This window comes from Anomalospiza imberbis, chromosome 6 (genome assembly GCF_031753505.1).
Source record: "Anomalospiza imberbis isolate Cuckoo-Finch-1a 21T00152 chromosome 6, ASM3175350v1, whole genome shotgun sequence".
NCBI classification, from domain to species: Eukaryota; Metazoa; Chordata; class Aves; order Passeriformes; family Viduidae; genus Anomalospiza; species Anomalospiza imberbis.
The window spans coordinates 29,705,199-29,728,412 of NC_089686.1; the positions used below are offsets into that span (position 1 = coordinate 29,705,199).

At 37.3% G+C, this 23,214-nt stretch overlaps 1 protein-coding gene across 4 annotated transcripts in view; it reads right to left on the reverse strand.

Moving 5' to 3' along the window:
• DPH6 (diphthamine biosynthesis 6) overlaps positions 1-23,214 on the reverse strand; it is a 201,321-nt gene that overhangs the window by 63,964 nt on the left and 114,143 nt on the right. For all 4 annotated transcript variants that reach the window (XR_010999964.1, XM_068193022.1, XM_068193023.1 and 1 more), the window contains one exon: positions 4,222-4,464. Coding sequence is in view for 3 of the 4 variants with exons in the window: in XM_068193022.1 (XP_068049123.1) it covers positions 4,222-4,464 (243 nt within the window). In the remaining variant the exon portion in view is untranslated. The remainder of the gene's footprint in view (positions 1-4,221; positions 4,465-23,214) is intronic.

Below are 23,214 nucleotides of genomic sequence, written 5' to 3' on the forward strand. Positions count from 1 at the left end.
CTTGGAGGAGTAATAAACACTATTTAGGAGTGTTTTTTGTTAGTAAATCAAGTTGACATGCATGAGCATGTGAGTGAAGTCTGTATCTTTACTCAGAAAGACACTTGTGTAGTGCAGAGACTGGAGACAAAGGTAAATAGAAGGCAAGTTTCAGGTGTCTTTTTTCTTCTATGAAAATATCAACATGTTTTATGCTTCCAAGCCTCCAGAAAACATAATAATTAGGCTATATTAAATTATACAGCAATTATGCATTTGGTTTATGTGCATTTGGTTTTTATGCACTGGGGAGAAGTTATGATTTATTTACGAGATTTATAGCCACTATCTTTTAATACTGTTCCATGGCTACCGTAGCAGCACGTTTCGGGGGGGGGCACCCGCTGGGGGTGTCGCCGGGGGGGCCCCCTAGGCTGTGAGTTCGCTGGTGGCAGCAGGCAGGCAAGGAGACTCCACACGGCTTCTGAGGGTGCTCATTAGATGAGGTTCATTGGGGGTCCTACCCCCAGGAGGCAGCATGGTTTCTGAGGGAGAGGGGGGAAAGGGGAGTGAGGGGGGAAAGGGGAGAGGGAGAGAGGGGCCCAGAGAGCACCGGCCAGGAGAGCCGGCGAAGAGAGAGAGAAACATCCCCCCGGCACACTTAACAGGGAGATTCAAAGTGGGCGCAGAACAGATTGGGCCAATGGGATTACAGACACAGGATACTGCAGGGGAGGATCATAGGCTTGGAATAAACCGTACATTTTTGAGGGGTGAGACAGAGCATTCCATTTAACTAAAATATAACACCACAATTTCACCCTTTTTTGTTAGAAAAAAGATGACGAGAATTATGATAATTAACAATTTTAAAATGAGGCAGTAATCACACAGTTTTACAGCATAAAATAAGTACAATTGCAGTGAGGATAAATTCAATACACTATAAACAGTACATTTGACTTGCTGTTTGCCTTTGGTGGTAGGTATTGTTCAGTTCTGAAAGGGTGTTAACACAGTACAAAGATAAAATGAGCATTTAATTGTAATAAACGGCTTATGTGGGTCCATATTGCAGATTTTTAAGCGAATTTAAAGCATGGGCGAGTGCTTAAAGGGCTTTAGCCTTTGGCACTAAGCTCATATGAGAGTTTTGGGATTGGCCTTTTCAGCGTGACTGGCCCAATGGTGTCTTACCTTTTCCAACTGGCTTTTCGGACCACCACAACCCCCAGTTTTAGGCTATGGCATCGACTTCTGTTCCCCTTCTCAGGGACAGGAAAACACCTGGACCCCCCTGGACTCCATAAAGGTTTGTGGCCTCAGATCCTCACCCTTGGATCTGAGCTTTACCACTGCTTTACCTTCCAGCTGGTTTAACCCAGAAGACCCCTGGTTTTAGGTCATCCCCCCTCCCTCATTTTCCCTCCCGCCCAGATCTCCAGGGCCCATGGGAAGATGGAGGCAGGGCTTATTGCAAAATACTTTCCCAGACACCATTTTAGGTTATCAGTCACCCTCAGAACCTACTGAGGACAGCATAAACCCAAAAGCGATTCTAGTCCAGCAGTCTAATACTATCTGAACACTCGTTCTTTAAGAAACAATTGAAAACTGCTTCCTGTTGGATCTACCCTTGTGACCTGACAGGCCCCTGCTTTCTAAAACTGAAAACAGGACAGACAATCTGCAATATGAACACACACTTAAACTAGAAAAGCATAATTGTAAAAACTACTTCATGGGGATGGGAGGGAAATGGAGAGAATGGGATAAGAATGATAAAAAGGTTAGAGGGTTTTGGGATAAAAGTTCTAGCTGATGAGCTCTTTTCAGCTAGAACAAGTGGAAAGGGATTGGGAACTGGGGAGGTTACGGGGAACCAGGGACTCTGCAAAAGAAAAATCTTTTCAGGGTACTCTGCGCCTTCAAGTTGTTTGCTCCCGGTGAACTACCCAAAATAAGGAAAAAAGGGGTATGGATTGCAGAGAAGTATATCATTGTGCTCTTGGAATAACAGGAAAAGGAGATCATGAAGTACAATTTACAATTCAACTAAATATACAAGGCTGTTAAAACTGGTATTACAAAATTATTTTAGCTTTGGGTTTTGGTTTCTCAGCTTCTTCCCCAATTCCAGCTCCCACCCTGTAGGATTTGGAAGGCGGAAAGTGGGAATTAGGAGCTGAAGGGGGGGTTGGTTCATGAGAGACAGGGAAGGGGCGGAGCACAGGGGAGAAAAAGCAGGAAGAGAGGGATTTAGGGAAAGAGAAAGCAGAAGATGGTGCCATGCCATGTGGCTGGAGCCATCTTGGCTGACACGTGGTCGTGGCTATGTTGGATAATCCTGGGATTTTGTTTAGGGGAAGGCGGGTTAGGGATGAAGTTAGGGAGAAGGGGCATCAGGGGAGGGAGAGAGTAAGACTGAGGAAGGAGGTCACAGAACTGACGAAAGCAGTTTTTTAGGGGGGTGCTGTGCCTGGATTGTCTGGTGGCTTCCTCATGGAGACTGGTGGGCTTTTGCAGCTGCTGTTGTCCAGGGCATTGGCTGCTTGGGCTCGGTGCTCCGCACGGTCTGCACGCTCTGAAGGGGCTCCCCCGCCGCCGCCAGACAGGGGGCTGGGTGCGCTCCCTGCGGCTTCTCTGGGCGCCAGGGCGCACGCGTGCAGCGGCGGGATCGCGGCGGGCTGGGACCTGCCGGGGCTGCACTGTGCCGGGGCCTGCCACAGCTGCATTGCCGCCCGGGCCCGCGCGGGGCCGGGGCTGCACTGTGCCAGGCTGGGGCCGCGCCGGCTGATGGTGAAGGGCTCGCAGGGCATTTGCGCAGTGGTGATGGGGCTGCACGGGACCGCGGCTGTGGCTCCGTGCAGCCACTCTGCGGTGCTGGAGGCGGTGCTGAAGCAGTGTTCCGCGGGGTTCTGCGCTGTACGGGCGGGGCGGTGCTGGTCTCAGGGTCACCGATCCTCCAGCCCCACTTTGGGCACCACTCGCGGCGTCTCTGTGTTTTCTCGGTCCCTGGGCAGCTCTGGCACCTAGAGCGGTACCGCCTCTCTCTGAGACCTGGGATCGCTGCATTGTTTCCAGTCTCGGCTCTGTGCCGATGTTTGGGCGGGGGTGCCAGTGGATTCCTCACCACTACGAGCGAGAGACACCAGTAAAGAGTGAAGGAACGTCCAGATTCCCCATGCATGGACGGCTGAAAGTCCTTTATTGCCGCGAGGAGCTGCGCTGAGGCACCGCGACAAGCTCCCAGCTGGCGCGTGAGGAAACACGGCCTCGGGCACTCCGAGGCACAGGATTATATCGGGGACAGAGCGAGGAGAGCAGAGGCCCTCCTGCCCAATGGGCGCAGGCGCCGTGGCGATGATGTGGACCACAGCACCCAACGGGGACAAGACTGGGGCGAACCCCGGACTCTGGGGCGGACGGAGGATGGGAATTTGGAGTGAGGGGCACTGAACCCTCCGGGCAGGACAGGGAGTGGTCACAGCAGAAGCTGTAACAGCCAGGAACCCGGAGTGAACCGCCGCGGTGTGGGGGGGGGGGGGGGGGGGGGGGGGAAGCGGAACAGACACAGAGGGTGTGCAGGGGTACACAACCACGGCTAGCTAACAGATCAGAACCCCTAACCTAAACCCCAAACCGCGATGCAACAGCCTACTTTAAGAAAAGGGGCACATACAAATCAGGAATTATTATGGCATCATTATAAATCACTGTGCAAATTATTATGCTGTTAATCAAGGGCTAACCAATAGACAGGCATGTCCAGATGTGGTCTTAAAAGTCCAGCTGAACAGAAAGCAATTATGAGCAGTAAATTTCTAAAATTAATTATTATAACAATATTGTTTCTAAGCAAGTGAGGAAAAAATCCTCAACAGAACCACTGAAAAAAAGTTGAAGTAAAATGCCCATTTCCCATTATGCAAAAAAAATATGGACAGAAGTAATTCAAATGAGCTATTGTTCACATTTTTGTTAGAGAAATTGACTGTTCTTTAAGAGTTCTTTAACACAATGCTGTGGGGTATTAAGACAAAATTAGTGGTGAATATAACTTTATATTAAGCAGTTTTCTTTCTCAGTTGTGCACAACCACTTATGAGCCAGAACATAATAGCTCAATCAAACCTTTACTTGAACCCCTCTGAAATGTACTGCGAAAATTCTGATATTACTGCAAGACTTAGAAAGTAAAAAAAGACAACCCAGAAAGAAGAAAATGTATTGGGCAGCTACCTTTTTGCATTCTCCTAATTTCTTCTGCCACATGGAGCGAGCAATAGGGATGCTCTTGCTGTCGGTTACGTAGCAGGTGGCTGTGATGACATGGTGGAGCACAGTCTTCTGGCTCATGGCTTGCAGTACTCGCCCAACGTGCCGGAGGGAAAGGCTGGCCTCTGCATATATTCCACCCCTAACCAGCTGCATCGTGCAGGGCACCAGAGCAATCTGTCCAGCACAGTAGAGAACATCACCAACCTAGGAGAGAATCAGATCAAGTACATAAGACTCTGTGAGTTTACAGAAGACAAGAGAAGCACCTTTCTCTCTTCCAGCTGGTTTCTTTCAATAGTACTATAGTAAAAATGCAGCGGAAGCGGACCATGATTCAGGGGAGAAATGATGTCTGGCTCCAGATGAGAAGGCTGAAGAATAGCTTTATTAAAACTATACTATATTACATTAATATACTATTTAAAGAGATACTATACTATTCTACATACTTCTTACTTACCTATCTAACTCAAACTCGTGACTCTCTGCTGAGAGTCCGAGACACAGCTGGATCCGATTTGTCATTGAACCCAAACAACCTTCACCAGAATCCAATCAAGCAATCACTTCCATACCACATTCCACATGGGGAAAACAAAGGAGCAGAGATAAGGATTGTTTTCTCTTCTCTGTGTGCTTCTCCAAAAAATCCTGAGAGACAGAATTACCTCTCTCTGTCCAGAGAATGTGAACGTCATACAGTACTTTTCTTTGCCATCATTTGTTACAAACAGAGCAAACATGCCAGTCTAAAGATAATGCATGGATGTATGTGTCAGCTTAAAACAATAATCTCATGTGGATTGTTACAGCTGCTGGATCACACTTATGCCCCAACATGGTTAAATATGCTCTTGTTTTCTTTTCTTTTGAGTGATGATGCACATTATCTTCAATACTATTTTTTAATCTTCTATGTCTTAAGCTTTGTTTTATACAAAACATAAAAGAAGGTATCAGTACACATCTGTAATATCTTTTGTAAACTAATTTAAAAATACTGTAAAAATATATTAGCAGAACATCTAAATGACTGTGTATGAACAAAAAGTGATGTTATTCCACCAGAAGGTAAAAGCAAACTGCACTTTGAAAATAAAATACTGAAGAATGCTACTTGAACAAAGAGATGCTACTTGGACAAAGAGATGGGCTGCCTTTTGAAAATGGACTTTAATGGATGGCCAGATTTACTACTGCAATGCAGATATTTTGGGCTTATTTTCCAAAATCTTCCCAGCAACACTCTGAAGACCTACTTTTTTTAACAGCAGCTAGCAAAGGAAACATTTATTCTTATTATTCAGACATCTCAAAGATTTTTTTTATAAAATCTTAATGTAAATATCAAAACTTTTCATCGTCTTATGCTGCACTTCTCTAGAACGTCTGTGCATATCCTAATCAGTGAAACAGTAAATTTTATTCACTATCAAAAGAAAACTAAGTATAGAAGTGGGAAGTAAGGTGGGCGTAAGCAGCTTTGAAGTCAGCACAGGAAGAATTTTGCTAGGAGTAATGACAGAGAAAATGGACTGTGGAAGGGATCTTTCGGAAGAATCTTGCAGAACTTACTGTATAAACTGCAAAAATTCTTCAGAATTAAGAATAATTAAAAAAGAAATCTGTGTCCTAGAAGACATGGCAATCAAACCATGTGACAGACCCATATGCAACTCCAAATCTGTCCTCATAACTGTCTGTGTCTCACAAAAGACTCACACATGTAACTATTGGAAGAGTATCTTATACAATTTGGCATACAAGTTCTATGATTAGCAGCTGAAGAGGGGGAGGAGGCAGAGAGGAAACAATATATCAACTGACACACATCAACTATTTAAATGGTTTAAAATACCTGAAATATTGTTTGATAATGCTATATATAATCCTGAATTTGGAAAAAAAATATATATGAAAGCAATATTTTGGTTTATAGGAACAAATGGTCTTTTTTTTTTTTTTTTTTTTTTTTTTTACAGTGCTATTTTAAAATATGTGCCACTGAACAAGGGAGTCCAGCCAGCTACCAAGTGGCATACTGACAAGATGAGAAACAAATTCAGAAAGATATGATTCAGAGGGGCACAGGTTTGTTTTTAAAGCAAACCATCCATTTTCACCTCTGCAAAGTGAAGTCCATGCATTAGTCAAAAACTCCAATGCAGGTAGTTTATACTTCTACAGGATAAAAAAAATCACGCTGATGGTATTTCTTCCTTTTTATCCCCTGTTGAGCTGCTGGTTTTCCATGCATCACCCATGTTAATTATTAGGTAGACAGAAGAGCTGTTCAACCAGTTCACTTCCCCTATTCTTGAACAGATTGTTTGAGACATAATATGAATACTAATTAACGATAAAATATCTGTCAGTGTTTTGAAATACAGACCAAGATAGCACTTTCTTAAAGTATCCTGGACAGTTCTGATACAATTAGCCCCACTGGTCATAAGCAAGGTCATAAAAAAATCTCAGAAGGATTTGAGCAAAATTGGCACCACTTTTGGCTAAGATTCAGTGGGATTTTGCAGTTTTTTAAAAACCAATTGAAAAAAATCCCTCTGTTCCTAACATACTTGTTTGTATCTTAAGATGCAATTAATTGAAAAACAATGTTTCCAACAAGCCACCATGTTATGGAAGGGTGGATGCAAGGGGAAAAGAGGGGGAAAAGGATAAAAAAATGGCCACAGATCTGCAGCAACTGTATTTCAGGGGGACATAATTTAGAATAAGGGGAGGAGGAGGGGTATCTCTTTTCTCTTTCCCAGTGACTCAGTCATGAAAAGCAAGCATAAATAATCAGCAAGGACAAAGCAGCAAAGCAGAACAAACATTGTTTTAGCAGATTTCAAGACGTTGTCTTTGGAATGTTTGAAGCATTATACAGAAAATTGTTAGCAGAGTAAAAGGCATTTAAAACAGGGAAGTCATCATACTATCTTGTTCACAGTACTGAAATCTTACAAGAGGAGCTGTCACAATGTATGGTGTCAGTACTTGTGTTGTGAAAGTGTTCTGCAAAACCCTGCTAGAACCTTGCAACAGTTTATCTTTTTGGAGTACTTATGAGGATAACAGAAGATCTTTCAGGGTGTAGATTCACAGTGTATCCAGCCTGGCCGACTTGCATTATACAAGAAACTCAGCATAGAAACAAAACTACAATATAAAGGATCTATATTGATCCTTAGAGGATCCCTATGTATACAGTGGATGTCTCAATGGTAATTTAATTTTCATTGCAGACCATACACATATTTCCAGTGTTAAAATTTAAATAAAGACTCCTGAAAACTCAAACTTCATACTGCTGAGATGCTCACTTGTACAAGTTTATTTCCAATATTGTTTCACAGCAGTAAGTAGGTTATAAATGGGGCCTCATGTGATTCCACATTTCTTTCCTTTTTATTTTCATTTGTATCATTGTGAGTTAAATGAAGGGTGAGTCCTTATAAGTTAACATAATAGTTTAGCAGCTGTTTTGCTCAGTCAGCACAACTGCAACTATTCAGGGGAGTTTAGTGGACCTCAGAGGATGCAATACATGCTTTCACAGATAGAAGGCTAACAGATTATTTGAGAATTACTACTTTTCACAGTGTAGCTGTCTTGCAGGGGTAAGTATAATTTAGACCTAGAGCATGGCTTATACCAATAGAAAGGTGTATAGTAGCTTTTTTTTCTAAGGTGCTTTCACTCATTAGAAAACAGAAGGAAAGCATCTATAGTATTGTGGAAAGGAACAGTCAGAAGAACTGACTCGGTGCCACTTGGAACTGTTCTATACCATGAAATAGTTTTTATCAGTATTCTAAGCTACCAAAAGGACACAACATATTTCCTATATATATATATATATATATATATATATATATATTTATATATTTATATTTATATTTATATATCAGAAAAAGAAACCATGAGAAAATGAGACTTAATTGACTGAGGTCTAACTTAAGCCGCTAATTAGAAAGGAAAAGCTGCAACTATTGTTGCCTAGAAAGAAACAGAAGTGATAGGATACCTATAAATACGCACTGAGTTTTTACTAAAGGCCAAGAGCAAGTATGGAATGTTTATGAAACTGTTCCTGCTGATATTATTAAAACTTATGATTAACTGACAATATAAAACTTGCTGGAAACTTCTAACAGAGGGATCTCAAACACTCACCCACAGACACTTAGGCAAATGCTAATAGTTGCACCACAAATGCATGTTTCTTGGAAGGAATGAGTCAATATGCAATCAGGCAAATCTTTGTTATGAATGCAGTTTGGTGTCTGAGTGACTGCTGCCCTTTAACAGGTCAGGGTGCACAAAAGGTTCAGTGACCCCCTGACCTAACAATGACACGACCCACCATTAGGCTGAGTCAATGTAAATAAGCAGAACTGACAACACACTAATAGGCTGCCTCTGGTCAGCCACGGGTACCTCTGACCTTAATGAAGACCTAAATCAATTAATACTCCAGGCAATAAAGACCTCTGGCTGATTAAGTTAGATAGAAATAATCTTTTCTAACAGGATTAAAGCTGCAAGGTGGTGAACTTTTTATTCAATACAAGATAATCCTTTCTTCCTAGGGCCCTCTTGTTTTAGATAATGATGGTAAAATTGCTTTTTGCAATGTGACTTTTTAAAGGCATGGTTTAGACAACAGTAATTGAAAAGCTTGACGTTTATACTATGAAAACAAATTGTATCTGACTAACATGATTCTAATACACCCAACCTTCAATATAATTAATGTTTTTCTTGAACTGTTACAAATTTATAGTCTGAAAATTCCAGGAATTAGTTCATAAGACATAGTTGATAAGTGTTGATAGTTGATACAGACTTTCTTCTGAGAAAAAATGCGCATCAGTAGCTTTATCAGTAGCTAAAGGATGAAGGATATATTCCTAACTACTACTACTTCTACTACTACTACAACTACTAGTACTACCTTTTTATTACCTTTCACTAAAAATTTTTATTATTACCTTTGACTAAAAATTTTTCAATTTCTCAGACTCCACATATGGCTTAGTCATATTAGTTTGCACATCATGATCAAAACTTCAGAACTTCCCTTTAGATAATTGTTTTTTTCCTAGATAGGTCAAAACACCCAATAACAATTAATCAATAGGATATTATGGCTATTTTATTGAGCTAGCTGTAATATTCCCACAGTTTTAAAGGCTTTATAATTCAGTTTTTAGATGTTGTGAGTCCATTTTGTTAGTTCTCATTTTGGGATGGATGTTTCAATATGTATCTGATCACCTGAGCTACAAGACTCAAAACACTTATCATTTTGTATTGTTCTTCATTATTAAAATTTATTTTATCGGTGTGTGTTTAAAATTTTTCTCTTTGAATTTATATATTTGGGGGTTGAAAATTCATAGAACATTTTTTTTTTAACAAGAAGTGACCAAGTACTGCAATTTCATGAATGCTAACCTAGGGTATTTTTTTTCTCTGCAGTTTAGGAAAATTAAGATACATCATCCCACAAATCCATATTCAACATTGAACACAGTGTCATAACATCATAAACACACCTAAAACTTTTGTGTATTTCCTAATTTAAATTATACCAAGGAGAAGTATCATGTCACACAGTATACAAACAATGAGCAGCACAAAATCTGGCAGTCCTTTAAACTCAACAGTGTATCTGAACAAGCCACAATACTGTTATGGATACTAAACTAACATAATGAGTATCTCCTAATCATAGGTGATACTTGCCAATTAGAAACACCTCTGCAATCCCCTAAAAATCAAATACCTCAAAATGAGCCTTTTGACAATGCTGGGCTTACAGCAGGCAATCTCATCTAATGCATTCCTGAAGGTCTGTAGTACCCTGAAGATTAACAAAATGCTAAAGGTACAGACTTGAGAGGGACAATCAGGTCAAAAACTTAAGAGAAGGTAAAATCAAAGTATTAGCTTGAAAATAATCTTTTTAAAACTGTTCTATCACAGAAAATTGTAGTAGTTGTGTACATATTTTTGGCAATGTGTTGGTTATATTTAAATCTTGATCAATGTCAAATCAATTTTATTCTGCTCTACAACTGTCAGAAATAAACCCCCACATTTCTGTTTTACAGAAGACAGAGATTCAAAAACTTGAATTTTCACAAAGAAAACCCACCTCAAAAACTGTCATTCATATTCCAAGGGAGTATTAGACATAAATCAAAAATAAATGCAGCTTTTAAAGTCAGAACCTGTAGTTATAAACATCTAGAAAGATTCCAAAAAAATGGGTGAGAAAGGCTTGCCATCTAATACATCCATGTGGGCATGACAGACAACTAGTCTGAAATTTTTTCCATGATTATTGTTTTAGTCAACTTGGAATCTCCAATAGAGAGAGAGAGGAAATGAACAAAATGGAGGTAAAAATAGTCTTTACTTAATTCACATATTTTGGCCCGTGTGCTGTGCTAGAGCCCAGGGTACATATTGTTCCTTCCTGGAAAATTACAGTAGACAGCTTAAAGACTTAATTGCCATAGAGGATAAACTGTTCTCCACATTCTGCAGTGTTCTTTTCCCTAAATATAAAAAGAGCAGTCGCCCTATTTTAAAATGAGCAAGCTAACAAGAGTATTAATCTTTGATGCATTTCTTCCTTGGGACAGTGGAATTCTAGTCTTCATGACTATTAATCTGCCACCTTTTACAAAGCCTACCATTCATCTCAATCTTTTGAAAAAAATCACAAGTTCTCACACAAGCACATTAGCAAATCTGCCAACTGTGAAAAATTGCAGAACACTTAGCTTTATGAACATACCTTATCTAAAAGATGGAGTAAAACCTCCAAACTGATTAACACTTCCTCATTTATTATTCATGTCACTTCAAATAAAGATGCCAAACAAAACAAATTTTTAAAAAATGTACTCAGATGAGTCTATTCCTAAAAACTGGGGCTGGGATTGGGAACGAACCCCTAAAATTGGTATTTACTAGAAAAACTAAAGGCCTTGTCAGGGTCCAAACAAACAAGGTAGAAAAGACCAGTATCTAACAGTGTAAAGTGAGAGAAATGACTCAGTGTGGACATGAACTCTTGAGCAATAGATACCAGATTTTTAGAAAATGTGTATTATGTCTGCTGCAGGTGATTGTGTTTTTTAGTGAATTATATATGCAGAGATAAGGGAGGACAATGTTCATAATTCATATGGATTCTTAAAATATCTGCTAAGGCATATCTGGAAATAATTTTTTAACTCTCCTAAATATAAATGCTGTTAACTGGCTGATAGTCTGTGAGGAGAGAGTAATGAAAATGCCAATGTAACTAAAGTGGGGTGCCGTAGGGATTGGTATTAGGCTTGATTTTGTTTAACATCTTCATTAAGTCAGTGAAAGAAGGGATTAACAGCATGATAATGAAACCCACAGAGGATACTAAATTGGAATGTGCATCAGTAGAAATAATAAAAATGGACACAGGCTTGAAATAAAGGCAGCAAATAAGAAAATGAGACAGCTTAGGAAAAATGAAAACTCATGCCAGAACATATGGCAAAAATATTCTGAAAAACAGATATTGAGAACAAGGAAAAAAACTTGACTGAAGAACTGCTGAACAGTTTATATTAAAAAATAACTGCTCTTTACTAGAAGCACATTCAGTATAGGACAAAAGAACTTGCAGTCTCTGTTCCCATGACACTGATCATGGGAACTCTTACATCAAAGAGTAAAATTAGTTAAAATTCCCCCAACTGGTATCATAACCTTTACAAAAAGTATGATATGATTTCCATATTTCAAAGGGAAGTCTAAAAGTTCAGGTGATATCAAATCTTCAGATGATTCTTCAGAGCTAACTCTTTATTTCAAGAGTTTTCAGGTTTCTTCAATAACACTGTTTTTCAGTTTACAGCTCAGCATAGCAGCATTCAAATTATGATAAGCATCTTAATCTGCCAGGGTAAAGATGTAAAATTAACCCCCCTCTGTTTTTACCCTCCTCTGCTAAGCAGAAAATGTCTACAACTTACATGAGGTTAACTAAGCATTTATTTGGGGTTCCCACACAGTTCATTTGTGGTTTTACTATTTAATCCTAAATTTATTTTCATAACAAAAGGTTTACAAAATATCACCAGAGAAAGATGTAGCTGGCATATTCACAAGACAATCCTCCCTCCTCCATTTCTACATTTTTCCCCTACTCTTCTCTACAGTTTCTCTACAGTTCTGGGGAACTGGACAGCACATAAGGGAGAGTGGTTATAGAGGAACTGTATCCATACACATAATATCTAAAGGAAGATAAAGACAAAATATTAAGTGATGTGATATCCTTAGCTACCTATATCTGTTTATATTACAGACTTTGTTTCTTCTATTTTTATCTTTAAACATAAAATCTACTTAGAAAGGGATCTCATGATCTCTTTCCCACATCAACTGAAGCTTCTACTGATAATTTCCACTTACAGAAAACTAAATCACCAGTTCAACTATCACTGCAGTGATAAAGTAGTCCAAGGAAGCACAGTAGAAGTGTCTAGATTTCAGTTTCTATTAACAATAAGGGTGGTACTGCTTAAGGCTGCACTACTGTTGTGGAATTCAGCATCCAAGGAGAATCAAGACTGCAGTCATAAAATCCTATAAAGAGTGAGCTGTTTTTTTTCCCTTTCCTACCTGTCTACAGTCCTTATTCATGCCAACTGTCAAATAGCTTAATGTGATTATAAACAGAAGAGGGACAGATAGGCAGAGAAAATACTCTGTACTGAAAAGTGAAAGCTGTTCATCACACGACAGTAATTCACAGTGTATGAAACACATTAACACCGTGACATTCTATTCTTACAGAAAAGATTTTGTTTCCAGCCTTCACTTGGCTTAATATTCTTACTTGAAATATGCTGTTCATGATTGTCACTGGCTACTTTAAGAGGGTTTGTGATTACTGGGAGATGAGAAAGAAGCACTTGCATAAAACCAAGAACCAAATAACTGAAAACAAGTTAACTGTAACTACAGTAAGCTAAAAGTAATAGTTCTTATTGTAGCCATGGAGTGCGGTTTTGTTTTTATTTTTGCTTTTACCCGGCCTCTATGTATACCTGCTTTCACATGGATTTTACTTACATCTATGACTACCTAAGCAATAACCAACACTAAATGTATGACAAAGATTATTTAGTGCAGAAGTCCAATTTATAATACGTATAACCACCATTTCCCAGTGGAAATGGAAGGAGACTTGTTTGTGCAGCTAGATGTACCTGGACAATATATACAACAATAATGCATATAAAATATAACATACATGACATAATTTATCACAATTCTCTGCTTATTTATTCATATTTCAGTGATAAAACTTCCTTAAATAGCAAATATCTTTCTCCAGGGATACATCTTTCAATGCAAATTTGCAAGTCCAGTTCTGATTATACTTACAGAAACTGAAACTTTCAACAAAGATCTACATATATTCTTAATATTCTTTTATTTGTTGTATGCTTAAATACTGACCTTTAATCAGAATTGCAGTGTGGACAACATCCTTAAATAAATTAAGATTAAATTCCTAACCCTGCAGCGAGGCAGAGTTTACTATGGAGCTTTCAGTGGGCAGACACTCACTTAGATTGGCATCACTTCAAGGAAATAATTTACCTATTGATAAAGTGTATTTAAAAATTGCATTTAAAATTAAATTTCTGTAACAAATTGTTTTTGTTTTTTGTGTACATTCAACTGGTTCCTTTTAGTACTCATTTTCATGGAATTTTCTAAGTAGTTTAAAAGGATAAAAGTTGAGAACTGGAAACTGTAGTACACTGACAGTATATTAGTAAGTACAAAGTTATTAATAAAATACGTATCTCATGTGCCATTCAAGCTGCAGCCATGCAGCCATGTTTCTATACATCTTATATCACTAAGTGATGTCAAGAAGCAGTGCCTGCAAATTTACTATGTGCTTAGCTCTTTTGTTTGCATTATTAATAAAAGTAGTTATACTTGCAGAGGCAAGCCCTCTGATATAGAAAAATAGGTAGAAAGCCAAGTGTTGAAACAAAAAGGGGTTAAATAAGAGGAAAGGAGGGGCAGACTGCAGCAAAGAATAATCCAGCAATTAGGTTAATCAGCTGCAATATTGCTGAGACCCAGGTTCAAATCCCTTTGTTAGTATTTTCCTTTTGCCTGATAATGACACTGCTGTTGTGACAATGGGCACTCCAGGAAGCACATCTCTTAATATCTTCTACTGGAACTGTTCTGATTTGTTTAAGTAATTAATGATCTTGGATAATAAAGGATGGCATGATCCTGCTCTATGATGAAAGGTATCAGTTATGATGTGCAAAATCTTTATAATGAACATTAAATCAAAACCAGCACATGACTGATTAGGATTTTTATCTTAATAGACTAACATTATCCAAAAAGGAAATGACAAACACTCCAAACTGCTATGAGGTGGTCATTGTTACCTTACAGATTTTAAAATTATAAACATTTAACACTATGAAAGACACTTAAGATAAGCCTCACACTACAGAACATTCAGGCAGATAATTCTGTATGAACAGAGTTTTTGTGAAATATTTAGTGTACTTCAAAAGACGCAAGATGACAAAATAAAAACCATGTTGGGAAGGGAGATTATCACATTCTTGAAAGCAAAATAAAAATGCTTACACAAGGCTAATGTGAACATGAGATGTGATCAAGAGTTTCTCTTGGACGTATAACAGTTAGAACGTAAGCACAGAAATAATGAATTAGAAACAATATCAATGACATTATTATCAGAAAAGCTTTCAATTTTAATTTGAATTTTAAAAATAACCAAGAGATATCTCTTCAAAAACAGAGGCTGTATCAAAGTCTACAAATTATGCTGAGAACAGTTTAAGTATCTAATATTGCATTTTGAGCTAAGGGAAATTATAGGTATGTTACTAAAAACATAACCTTGTATGACAATGAAAATGTCTACTATTTTGCTTGTTCAGCGCAACAGAATCAGCTTCTAATTATCAGCTAAACAGTGCACAGTATTTGAAAAGTATGCAAAAATGCCAAAATTTTCAATGATGGAAACTTTCTCCTATAAATTTTACATTCTATTTATATGACATAGAGATTGATGTTGCCTGAATTGACCATTCATCTACCAGTTTTAAGTTATATTTTAGTATTCTATGAGAAGACTGGGTTTTGTTGTTAAAAAAAGTTTGGCTTAAGTTCAATCAGGAATGATTTGTTACCAAGTCCAATGAGGCATAGTTAACACACAGCATCTCTCAATGAGTGATTCCAGAGTTCACATTTGGCAGTGTAACGGCTCACAGCATTTGACTCCAAACCTCAGAGCTTCTGACATTCAGATCTCAATGAGTTAACTCATATAGCTCTCCAACAAAAAACAATTATATGTTTTTGCAGAAAAACTATCACAATCTGATAGTGAATAATTAAATGTTCAAACCAAAGAGAAATGAACTGTTTCTGTGATGTATGTTTTGAACTTCTAAAAGCTAGTCTAATTCTTCATAAAAATAGCTGTGTTACAATCAGGAAGAGCACTAATGGGGAATGGAGAAGGGTATAAAAGAATAATGCCCATAATAAAGGTGGAGAAAAAGAGTTATTCCAACTGTTATTTTTATGTCTTGATTTTAATGCTAACTAAATGTCATAGATGTTTATGTAAAGGAATGTTTTTCATGGTATACACTGGCCTTGTAAGGTGATGTAATGCTTTAATTTTATGCAAACTTCAGTAAAAGCGGAAAATGCACCTTGCAGGATGAGGCTTTCTATGCAGAACAAGATAGTAGTGAGATTCAAATGAAAAATGCCATTTCAAACATCATTAGAGAACAATAAATCAGCTCAACACCTTCCCAACACAGGAAATTGAGAGTTAACTAGTGTACCCAATTTTAATTTTCTTTTAAAGGAGGAATAAATCTGCTATAGGGAGCTGCTTTGATAGACCTTTGAAGGTCTTCAAAACTCTTGCTAATATGTTATTCTCTCAAAAATATTCCCATAATTCTGCTGTCTCCCATAATTCCTTGCCTCGAGATCCATCTGTCAACTTTGATGCATCTTTTAAAGTACCCCTCCAAGCCTAAAAACTATGACTACAGACCACAGAAGAGAACTCTTTGCTTTGAAACTATCTGATCAATCAGAAGATCATTTACCTGCAAGCATTATTTGGTGAAGCTAAAGCGGCACATCAACCAGCAGCATCTGAAGGCTGAGGCAGCAAAACGTCAACAACAAATTGTCATTGGCATTCCATTTATGAACCTTCAAACAGCATCAGATCTTTTCCATGGGAAACCAGATCAGGTCAGACTGGAGCTGAATATTTCTTAACAAGCTAACCATCAAAAGAACTTACGTTTTGAATAAAAAGGCTATCATTTGTTGATTTGAATATCAAAGGGATCCACTGCAAACTCCCAGTCTAGAAAAACCTCCCTAAGCTACACCAGACAGGTGTTTAATAATCTATTATTAAGGCACTATTTTAGGTTACTCAGAATCATAAAAAATAGCTGTAACTGTGAAGCTGCAAATGGGACTGCACAAAGAAATGAATGCTATTAACATACTATTAACAATTCAAAAGAATGAGTTGACATACCAATCAAACTTGTTAATTGACTGTCAATGGCCTGTCCCTGAATATACAACATGACTGCATTATATATTTCAAATGCTGACAGGAAGACAGTTTCATTTGCATTAACTTCATAAACTGATCAACAACCAAACTGCCACATACATTTATAATGGGAAGCTGAATAATTTCAATATTCATGCAGCTCTGTAATTGTAAATTAGGTGCTGGCAAACAATACAATACTGTACATACTCTAAAATATCCTAAATTTCTCTGACCTACTTTCTTTTTTATTTTAAAAGAGCAGTGGAAAAAAGTTGTCTCTTACGGGGATGATTATTACTTTAATTTATGGTTGATGCCTCAGGCAAAATTTGTTTGCAACCTAGTTTGCAACCATTGTTTTTAACTCTAGATGTTTTTAACTCTGGCCCACAATATATGTGGCACACCAGGTGATGTAAAATTTTTCTTGCTTTGGTTCTGTGAAGTGTAAATATCATTAAAATACAGAGTAAATCTGTAAAAAACTACAGTGAATGAAAATATGTACCATTTCCTTGCTATGACACAAAGCAGATGACAGCAGTGAAACCACTGAAACTTTCTAATTAGACATTGAAACATGTAATTTAAAGTGGAAAGTACTGTTCTTGCACATCCTTCCCTGTGTCCTAGAATTTACTGCCCTCAGAGGTCCTGTCTATATAAGGTATGTTTCCTAAAAATATCTCATAATTACACCCATTCAGTTTCATTGGGATTGACAATGATAGTAGCTGAAATAGCTGTGATCGTGCTGCCATTTTAGCCAAATGGTTAGTCAGACATACTCTGAGCAAAGTCACAAATCATAGGAGTTGAGAGCAAAAGTGCCTGTGGCACTTCCATATTTCTGCACATATTTATCCAGCAGAAATGACCAAGGGCTGATAATAGGAAGAAAATGACACAAAGAATTCCCAATAAAAGGCATAGGTGAACATTCTTCATTTTTCTGGTTAATATAGAATCCTGCAACACTTAATAGCTTGCACTTCTGCTTGCTGAAAAATACAGTTCTATCTAAACTAATAGAGAAGCCTTCAAATGCTGTCATTAATGACTGCATGCATGAATATCAATTTGTATGCCTTAACCATAGAATGAAGATATGAAAGAAGAAATTTGTTTTTATTTGTTCTTGAAGTGCCATTGGCATATTTGTCACTGTTCATATAGAAATAGTAATATCTCAGTCACTGAGAATCGGAGAAATAAAGCTAAACAGAAATGTCGTAAATGAGGATTAAGTCATGTGGGTCTGAAAGTGTTCCACTGAAAGCTAAGTAGTAATTGATCAAAAGTTCCATAACTGTCAGGTCAGTCACGTTCCCTCTATAACTGTATGACCTGGAGGTAGTATAACTTTTAAACATATAAACTGTAAATGCATGTTGTCTTCTTTCCCCCTCTTTTATTACTACTACTTTCACCCTGTCAATCCAACAGTCACTTCCCTGGCTTTAAAGTTATTGCAAGAAAGAGCCAAGCACTATACACCAGCATAACCATACAGATATGATATAAATGTCGAATAAATCTGCAGTCATGGCAATCTTCTCCTGCATTTCCTTTCAGATAAACAATATCAGAGGACAATTTCTCTGCTACCTAGGTGAGCTGCTATATTTTAGATTTTATTATTTGTAAGACTGAGAAGCAAAAAATATTCACATTTATTGTTCTAGCAACTGCAATTGAAGAGTAGAAAGACTAACAAATGGAAATATAAAATCTTTAGAAAAACTGAATATAGGAGCCACTGGGGTGATGGCAGTCCCAAATCATCCTAACTGGTAATCATGAAAGATTACTTATACTACAAACTAGATATTAGCTTTGATATTTTCCCTGAAGTATAAGCTGAGAAACTGTCATACTGAATAACATCATATGATGGGTACTGCTAAGTTCTTACACTGACAAAACAAGGATCATTAAAGCTTCAACATTCTTTCAGATAATCAATGTAATATAAGCAGTATGTGATTAAAAACACTTAAGACATGAAAAGTGTCAAGGCAAAGAACAGCTCAAAGGATGTAGCGTCTATAAATCCAGCCACATTTGAAGGAGCTGGTCATTTATTACTGCTGCTAATAGTAATACACAACTACAGTGGATTCAGTAATTCATGCTCCAAGATTTATAAACTTTTTTCATAAAATATATACATATACACAGCTAAAATACATGCACATATAAATATTACTGTAACAGAAATGGTGTGGTGTGATGTATGTTCATGTTTCAAAAAGACACTTGATTAATTCTAAGAAGCTACAGTTTGTCTGCAGTGCTTCAAAATTTACATTTGAAATAGTGACATTCTAATTTACTCAAATAAACATTTTCAATGAAATTTTCATCATATTAGCTGAAATCTTTGAGACCCTAAATAGCCTGCAGCCAGCATAGCTTTTGCAGGTGGGATAAAAACTCCTCTTCTTGGGAAGAATAAAACTTTCTATTATGCAGATGAAGTCTCTTCCATGTGGGAAACAGTGCTTTATTGAAGATCGGCATGACTAGAAAACTAATTTGGACACAAAACTTGATTATTACAGAACTCATGATCATTATCTTTTAATTGGATGGCAGGCTCCTCAAATCTAGCTGTCTGTAGAAAGCTAACAAAACATTATGGACATTTTATAGGACAAAAAGGCTTAAGTCAAACGAATACTGAGCTGCACTAGACCATTTGTTTTATATGAGGATGGCAAGTATAAGAAAGGTATAACCAGTGTTTTTGCTGAATGCATTACTCTCAGCTGCCATGTGATTAATGGCAAGATCAGGACTTGTATTACACTGTACTGCAGAGGTAGAGGTGTTCAACCAAATAACCTTATTCCAAGTTCATGACAAAACAACAAGCAGCTTAACATAAACCTGTCTGCATTTGCTATTTTTACAGAAAAAAATGAAACAAACAAATAAAAAACTGATTGTAACAAATTTATCATAACAAATAAAGAATTTTAGAAAATTTTAGTTGATTAGATGCCTAACAAAGATATTCTAGCTTACATTACAGTCCTCTTTCCACTTCCACAGAAGAAACACTAAATCACTATTACAGCTCTTAAAAATAGAGTAAATAAAAAATTATATTAAATAGGTTCCCCAGTCTGATTTAAAAGAAGAAAATATTAAAGGCATAAGGTCTTCCAGGTTCCTGAGCAGTTGTGCAATATCAGTCCTCATTTTGGGTGTGAAACTACAACCATATTAGTGCATTGGCTTATACTTTCTTCTCACATTGAGGTGCCAAGGAGAGTGCAGGAGGAATAAAAAAGCAATTTCATAAAGCTAGAATATGCCTTGTATTAAAAATATAGTTTTAATGCTAGTTAATTACTGAGAAAGTAGGAGTAGCATAAGCAGGAAACTAAACTATCAATGATTTCAACTTCAGTTTTAGTACTACCACACAGGGAAACAAGTAAACACTCACATTTACATAATATTAACATATCAGAGATTAAAACTTAAGCACTGATCAGGAAATACCAAAAATTCAGGATACATATGGAAACTTCAGGTAGATTGGATGATAAGTGAAATATGAATGCATTTGCATTTTAAGTGTACATTTATATTTAGGAAGAGTTACCCAAACTTAGCAGGACATTTAGAGTTAGCAGGACATTTAGAGTTAGGACAAACCCAGTAAAGCAATCAAATTAACAGACTTCTGCAAAGTTTTATTCCGTAACTTTAATGTTAGAAGACCTTTTATTTTTCCCCAAAAAAATCCTGATACGTTCTTGATATTGCTTTCCAATTGCTACACTTAATCTTCTTAATATATAAGGGATTTTTCCTGAGATGAGGTAAAAAGAGGCAGATTTGAAGTTTCTACTTGCAGGTACCTATGATTACATTACCTGTATCTGTAACACTTTTCTTCTGAAAGCTCAGCAACTCACTGTATAGGTAAAGTGATTTTTAAAATTTTTTCTGATACATACTCAGCAATTATGCAAAGTAAGTAAACAACATATTTCAGTGCAGGGATTATTTTTTCTTCATTTATCAGGCATTTTAAAGCATAAAGTTGGGAGAAAGAATGTTTTGTAACCACTGAAAGCTTGCCATCGTCCTATCTTCACTGAATTTCACATTTCATTTACTGAATTAAAATTTATTGCCACCTTTTCAGAATTTAGGAAAAAAAAAAAAACTTTGCAGACTTGTTACTGTTACAAAGAATGCTGTAACTTTGTACAATCTGAGCCACAGGCAGAGTTGACTTAGATTCTTAAGGCAATTCCTCAAATACAGAATAAGATGTGACAGATTCTTTCACATGAGGGAAAGGCCCGGAAAGAAAATGTTTGGCAAATGTTTAGTAAGCTACTCATTTAAGGAATACTCAAATCCTTTCCATCCCACTAGCAGAAGACTGCTGTGACCTGTCTCTAGAGGACCAAGTCTCAAATAAACATATCTTACAAATCTCCCTTTTTAACTTTATGTGCTCTTTGTCCAAGGGCTGAGATCGATCTAGAAACTCCAGAATTTATATATATTTGATAACATGTGTTGAAGTCCAATTTAGCATGACTAATAAAATTGTAACAAAGTTAAACCAGCAGGAAATAAAATCAAGAGTGTCTTATCTGAGTGTGTATCACAGAACAGTTGCAACATTTACAAGCCATATGACTCCAACATGATAAAAAGTAAATCAAACATTACTCAGTAATACAGTTGCCCTTAGTGCTAATATATTATTTACTGCCCTCCTCCCAGCCTTGTCAGGAATCCCATCCTGTTCAATTATTATGACAATCCTCTTTCTGAAGAGGCAGGCAACTGGCATGTTTGCAGAGAAGCCTCTTCTGCTCGTGGATTAGTCTCAACATTGCCAATCTTGCTTATTGGGCATTTGACCTTGATAGGAGTAGTTCTCAGGTCAACCCCCAGCAGAAAAAAAATCTCAACCATTTAGGGATTTTAATGCCCCATTTTCTACAGGAAGAATGTCATTGCAATTTCTTTCTTAATATATTTCTTTCTTTATATATTTCTTCATATATATATTCATGATTTTTACTGCCATGAAATTAGACTGTTGAATAAGTCTGGCATGTTAGAGATCTCAAAGTGATATTGATCATCTGTATCAGTTCTGTTTTGACCTTGGATTGCTAAGACATTGAAGAGGGACTCTTTCTCCTCTACAAGCTAAGAGGATTTCTTTCTATCACAGTGGCACTGGGTTTGCTTGTCCTAACTAGAAAAATCTGAATGAACCTAAAGATAACTACCTGCAGGTGCAGAAAATGCATATATTAGACCTCAACAGAACTAGTCTGCTTTCTTGCACAAACTAAGTACGCCACACAATTTACAGTGTCTCACAACCAACTCTAAAACTTGATGCAACTCTGGTCCTAAAAGGTTAATTATGGTTTTAATCCATCTCCATGCATACACATAGGCCATTTTTCTAGAGTTCTGAGACTCCATAAAAAGAATAATTAACAATGAGGGAAATATAGTAACATAGAAATTTGCAGAAAAAGAACCACTGCAATTAAACAATTTGCCCAGGTCTGGAAAGGAAGTCTTGTATCTGAAATAGATATTCAGATTATTTCAGTGAGAATCCCAAGATTTTTTAACCTTTCATGTCCCACCTTACCCAGTTAGATCTTTTGGCCCAGACTGTTTGAATTGGCAGTAAAACAATGTATAGATGTCTAAAATGAGTCTAGTAATAGTAACATCATTTGTTTTAGAACATGGCAGGGGACATTCCTAATCAGATTACTTTCTTTTTTTGTCCTCAAAAAGATTTTCGTTGTAATTTATTAAAGTATATTAAAAACATTTAAATTCACAGCAAGGATTTCATAGTCAGGAAGCTTTTCCTGGAGGATATGTGATTAATAGCTCTGGAGACTTAAACAGAATGTTTATTTACAAACGTACACAGCATCACCCAGAGCTCCTGGAAGTCACTCTGTCAGTAAAGCTTAAAGATATTCTAGGGGGACTCCAGAGTTTAGTCTCCAGGACAGCTGAGTCATTTGCTTTACAGCTGACAGAGTACTCCAGTGTAGTCTGAAATCTCACAGTTAAGTCAGAATTGTTATGCATAATGAAAACAGTAACCCAGCTTGAAAAAAGGACATAACATAGTAGTTTTAAACTTTTTTACAGACTCACAGTAGCAGTAAACAAAGGTCTTATAATGATGAAAACCCAAGCCCTGCAATATCCATGGATCTGACAGCATGATCTCC